Source organism: Microchirus variegatus, assembly GCF_963457635.1.
Source record: "Microchirus variegatus genome assembly, chromosome: 14".
Taxonomy (NCBI): domain Eukaryota; kingdom Metazoa; phylum Chordata; class Actinopteri; order Pleuronectiformes; family Soleidae; genus Microchirus; species Microchirus variegatus.
Genome location: NC_139815.1, coordinates 10,097,227 through 10,103,370, shown reverse-complemented (window position 1 = coordinate 10,103,370; position 6,144 = coordinate 10,097,227). Strand labels below are relative to the sequence as shown.

The window sequence follows — 6,144 nt, the reverse complement described above, 5'->3', positions numbered from 1 at the left end:
AGAAAAAAAAGTCAAAATTATAAGATGGTCAAAATTATGATATAAAAAGTCAAAATTATGATACTTTTTAAAAAGTAAATGAGATAAAAAAAAGTTACAATTATGAGAACAAATTTAAATGATGAGATAAAAAGTAATTATGAGATTAAATGGAAATTGTGAGATATCTGAGATGAGAGAAGATAACTTTGACGATATTTTATTATCAAGGCTAAGTTTCACCTCTTTTTTTCTGGCAGAAAGGAGCCTACATAGTAAAGTGCCATAGAAAATAAAATACATACAAGTATTCAGGATATTATTGTATATTATTTACGCATGAATGAAGCAACCTGAGAATAAACAGAGTGCAGAGAGCTCTTTATTGTTGCTTCTCACTTTATACAGTTTAGAGTTTACTGTACATGATTTTGGAAAAACAAAAAAAAAGAAGCAAGGTTAGCAAGCATTAATTTCTCTATAGCGTATTATTTTTGACACATGCCTGTGTTATTCTGAAGCAGCGCTCAGATCAGCGGACACTTTCTCGCACACAAATCCAAACATAAACATGTAAAACAGACACATTTTCACTGCAGTGTGTGTGTGTGTGTGTGTGTGTGCGCTTTATTGTTCCAGCACAGGAACAAAATAATCACTCGCAACAAAACCACCTTTCACAGGTTCGCTGAGCCGAATCTGACAATTTGCTTTGAATTTAAAATAAAACACGGCGCTAAATTTAAGACAGGAAAAACAAAACAAATTAAAAGTTGACGGAAAAATGCTATTCTTTAAAAAAATGTCACCAACAGTCGACTCGATATGAACATGCAGCAATCACGTTAAGAAATAACCGACGAGTAAAGACAGTAAATTCAGTGTAACGCGAACAGTCTTCCGAGTAACTGAATGTCATGATTGTGAGAAGATGATATGATGGAAAAATCAAAGACAAACAAAATATGTTCTACTGGTTTCTACTGTGGATCAAACCAAAGCAGAAACTTTGAAATCTACTAAAGTCATTTATTTCATTTCTCTTTAAGTTGATTAATGATGAAAGTTGATTTTGGGGAAATTAACTCATTCCCTTCCCCACAGAGAATTCAATTCAATTATAGTCGGCAGCTATTTAAAAAAGAGCCTGGGTTAGAGATGAAGAGAAGCACGATGAAAGGTTTCTGTTACCTTTAGAAACAGACAAACGGTCTTGATAAGATACGAGAGCTACAAACTGCAGATTCTCTCATATCAGACAGAAACTGAATAAGCAAACTTCCCTTTACGTCCAACTAGCGGACGACGAGAAGAAGCGCATTTTAATCGACTGGACGACAGCGAGCATGACGGTGAAATCCAGGATCAATCAGAAAATTGATAGATGATGGAACGGAGCCGGAGTCCACGAGTTAACTGACGGTTTCTTAATGACGTGATTCAAAACAATAACTGGGACCTTCCTTTTCCACGAGAAGACTTTATCTTACAGTCGGCGTCTACATGACAGTACTAATAATAGCTTTTTATTGGTCCTGGCATCTTGAGTGTAGTTGTACCGTTGGCTGACAGACGACAGAGAGTTGACCCATCAGGATGAAACGTTCTGGACGTAGTTGGCGGGGTAGAGGCCGACCTGACCGCTGCTCAGCCGTCCTTTACACCAGCCCTGCTCGTCTTCTTCACCCAGCTTCAGCAACTCCTCGCCTGGAAGAGAGAGGAACGGAGAGTCAGAATCAAATAAAATCAAATAAAATCAAATAAAAGGCTACATTCATACTACTATATTTTCATTTGGGGAACAAAAGGCTCTGTATCCAGACCTAAACACACATTACACGAGTATTCAGGATCAGTGGTATGTTCTCTACAGAAAGTACCTCTAGCGATGAACAACAACAACAACAACAACAACGGTAAAACAAGTCAGAACAGCTGAAAGTAAGAGCTCATGGAGCACAAAAGTAAATAATAATAATAATAATAATGCATTATATTTAAGGCGCCTTTCAAGACACTCAAGGTCGCCGTACAAAAAAAAAAAAAAAAAAAAAAAAAAAAAAAACAAGGTAATAGCAACGGGTAGGGGGTTAAAGAGTCAGACGGAGTAGGCCTGTTTAAAAAGGTGGGTTTTCAGGTGGGATTTGAAGATGGCAAATGAAACAATGTTCCTGATGCCGGGGGGGAGGGAGTTCCAGAGGCGGGGGGCAGATCGGCTGAACGCTCTGGCCCCCATGGTGGTCAGACGGGCAGGAGGCACAATGAGGCTGATAGATGAGCCAGATCTTAGTGACCGAGAAGGGGTGTTGGTCTGAAGGAGGTCAGAGAGGTATGGGGGAGAGAGGTTGTGGATGGCCTTGAAGGTGAGAAGCAGAATTTTGAAATCGATGCGGAATTTAACTGGAAGCCAGTGAAGCTGTTGCAGAACAGGAGTGATGTGATTGATAGAAGGGATCCTGGTGATGATCCGGGCAGCAGAGTTCTGAGCCAATTGGAGTTTATAAATGGACTTGTGGGGAAGACCAATAAGAAGGGAGTTACAATAGTCCAGGCGGGATGTTACCAGGGAGTGGACCAGGATAGCAGTAGAGTTGGGAGTAAGGGATGGGCGGAGACGGTTGATGCTGCGTAGGTGGTAATAGGCAGACCGAGTGGTGTTATTGATGTGGGTCTGGAATGAGAGAGTGCCGTCAAGGACGACACCCAGACTCTTAACCTGTAGGGAGGGGGAAACAAAGGAGTTATCGATGGGGATTGTGAAACTTTGAGTGTTGGCGAGAGTGGATTTGGAACCTATGAGGAGAACCTCGGTTTTATCACTGTTGAGTTTCAGGAAATTGGAAGAGAACCAGGTTTTGATTTCTTGTAGACAGTTACATAGGGAGGAGGGCGGGAAGGTGGAGGTGGGTTTGGAAGAAAGGTAAAGCTGGGTGTCGTCAGCATAACAGTGGAAGTGGATATTGAATTTCCGGAAGATCTGACCAAGGGGGAGGAGATAGATAGTGAACAGGATGGGGCCAAGTACAGAGCCTTGGGGAACACCAGAGGAGAGGGGAAACGGTTGGGATGTGAAGGTTTTCAACTGGATAAACTGGGTGCGGCCAGAGAGATAAGATTTAAACCACTCCAAGGGCGTGTCGGAGATGCCAATAGATTGTAGTCTGTCGAGGAGGGTGGTATGAGAGATTGTGTCGAAGGCCGCACTCAGATCAAGGAGGATAAGGATAGATAATAGTCCGGAGTCAGCTGCCAACAGTAGGTCATTAGTAATTTTAAGGAGGGCTGTTTCTGTGCTGTGACGTGGGCGGAATCCAGACTGAAACTGTTCGTAAAGGTTATTGCTATGGAGATAGGCATGTATCTGTGAAGCCACTGCTTTCTCCAGAATCTTGGAGAGAAAAGGTAGGTTGGAGATTGGTCGCAGGTTATTAAAGTCACTGGGGTCTAAACCGGGTTTCTTAAGTATAGGTGTAACAGCAGCAGATTTAAGAGTGGGCGGTACAGAACCAGAGGTGAGGGAGGAGTGAATGATAGCAGTTATCAGAGGTAACAAGGAGGGTAGACAGGAAATGACTAAGGAGGTAGGGAGGGGATCAAGTTGACAGGTCGATGTTTTAGATTTCAGGATAAGATCCGAAATGTCAGCAGCAGAGGGCAGTTGGAAGCTAGAGAATGCTTGGGATTCTCTAGCTTCCGGAGGAGAGGGAATGCAGGGGATTTGAGGGGTCAGCTGCTGATGGATCATGTGTATTTTTTCATTGAAGAATAACATTAGGGAGTTACAGTGTTCTGAGGAGTAGAACTGTGCAGGAAGTGAGGTCGGAGGGCGTAGTGTGTTGTTAAGGACTGAGAACAGGGCTCGAGTATTCCCATTACCAGCACTGATTAAACCTGCATAGTATTGAGATTTGACTGAGGATATTGTGTCTTTGTAGAGAAGGATGTGGGTGTGATACATTTCTTTGTGAACGGAGAGTCCGGTTTTCTTGAAGAGCCTCTCTAGTTGCCGTCCCTTGACTTTAAGTTGTCGTAGATGCGGTGTGAACCAGGGAGCAGCATTGGTAAACGACACAGTCCTAGTTTTAACAGGAGCAAGTGAATTCAGCAGGCAATGGAGGCCATGATTATAGTGGGTAACCAGTTGATCAAGAGAAGATGAAGAACTGAGGCTGGGGAGGTTGTTAATGCCTGTGGTGAGATCAGCTAAATTAATATTTTTGATGTTTCGAAAAGAAATAAGCCTAGACTGCTTAACTTTCGTTAATCTTAAGGTAGCGTTAAAAGATATTAACAAGTGATCAGAGATGGTAAGGTCATTGGCAGAACAGTTAAAGGGAGTGATGCCAGAGCAGCATACGAGATCTAGGATATGACCTTTAGAGTGGGTGGGGAAATCAACATACTGTTTAAAATCAAAACCATCCAGGCAGGATGTAAAATCCTTGGAGATGGTTTCGTTGGGTTTGTCCATATGGATGTTAAAATCACCAAGCAGAATTATATTGGGACATAGTGAGGTAAGGTGGGTGAAAAGAGCAGAGAAGTCATCAATAAAATCCTTATTTGGCTTAGGTGGACGATAGACAGTGACTAAAATAGTGGGAGTTGGACCATTCAGTTGAATAGCCATGGCTTCAAAAGATGAGTATGTCGTCAGTTTGAGAGACGAGATCTTCCAGGTCTCGCGATAAATTATCGCGAGACCTCCTCCTCTTCCGGTGAGACGGGGCAGACTGGAGTAAACAAACCCAGGTGGTGTAGCTTCATTGAGCTGAGAGAAATCATTAAGTTGTTGCCACGTCTCGGTTAGACATAAAAAGTCATACTTGCGGTCGAGGAGCAGGTCACACCTGTGTTTACAGGTAACAGCAGGGTTTTCAAACTAAACCCAAGTGGTAATGACGACAGATTTATCCAGACCAGAAACACTTTATGCACAAACTGCTTAAAACCAAGACATATTCAGTTTACCATCATAGAAAAGTGTGAAAACGTGTAAATATCCATACAGTATTAAATTAATTCCTGTTCATTTTTACATAAAAAGTACTTAAAGGACTCATATTATACCCTATTTTTCCAAGTGAACCTAGTTCCCTGGTGTCCTAATAAACATGTCTGTGACATGCTTTGGTCAAAATACCATAAGGATGAAGCACCACAGCAGTTCAATCACCCTGCAAAACAGCCCTGTTCAGAACGCTCTGTTTAGTAGTAACTCTTTAGGTCCACCTTAAAGGTCCACCTTAAAGAAATTAAAACAAAACTTAAGGGGCAGGAAATGACATCAACCACAGAGGCTACTGGGAGTTAGCATTTGGAAAAGTGATCATTTGCAGGCTCTAGCCGGCACATTGCCGTCATATATAACGTGTATCCACTGGACAGATAAATCCTCTGATGCTGGAAGTTTGTGTAGAACTCTGTGCTGCACTGTGGAGCCAAGAATAGAACGTTTCACAGATTTCCGGTTTTCAGATACCGTTGCCCTCGCCTGCACTCTTGCATGTTTTACGGACAAAGCACATTGTGAAGTCCCAGTGAGCGCGGAAGTCAACATCATGCGTTTTATCTCCTGGTCCAGGACCGCAAAAACATGAGTTATCTTTTTTCAGACTTTGCCGACTGGTAGGGCCTCCAGAGTCCCAAGTATAAGGATTTAAATGATTAAAAAGTTGATTTTGCATGATATGGGACCTTTAATATTCTGTCTGCTAACAGTTCATGTCTCTGTAAGGTTGCCTGTCAGAGAAACTGTCAGGAAAACAAAAACACACATGAAGATTCAAGTCTCTCATCTCACTGTGTGACATTAAGTGGTTTCACTGCTTCCTTTAATGCAGTCAACTTAACAGGACTTACCTGAATGAGTGATGACAATCCCTACAACAAGTTAAGATTAAGCTCACACTTGTATTCTTGATGTTCCGAAAAAAAAAAACATCAGAACATGCAAAGGATGAGGAAAACACAGCCATTCAGAACAGATTTCAAACAAGAAAACCCTGCATTCATACGTGAGGCAGGTTAATGATTTACTGAAGCTCTGTTTTCCTTTCTGTTATGGTTCTGAAATAATTCCATGCAGACAAAAGTAAACATCTTCAGTTTGCATGTTCATTTGGAGATTAAGTTTTCCTCCAAGCTGCTCGTCCTTCACAGCTG

General features: G+C 41.9%; 1 protein-coding gene across 2 annotated transcripts in view; it reads right to left on the bottom strand.

Moving 5' to 3' along the window:
- Positions 1-1,209: 1,209 nt before the first annotated feature.
- The window catches only part of pacsin3 (protein kinase C and casein kinase substrate in neurons 3), a 28,571-nt gene continuing 23,636 nt past the window's right edge, over positions 1,210-6,144 (bottom strand). Inside the window, exon 10 of one of the 2 annotated variants that reach the window (XM_083901186.1) lies at positions 1,210-1,686. In XM_083901186.1, coding sequence (XP_083757312.1) covers positions 1,571-1,686 — 116 coding nt within the window. In that variant the 3' untranslated portion in view covers positions 1,210-1,570. The remainder of the gene's footprint in view (positions 1,687-6,144) is intronic. The other variant, XM_083901187.1, reaches the window with a different exon arrangement.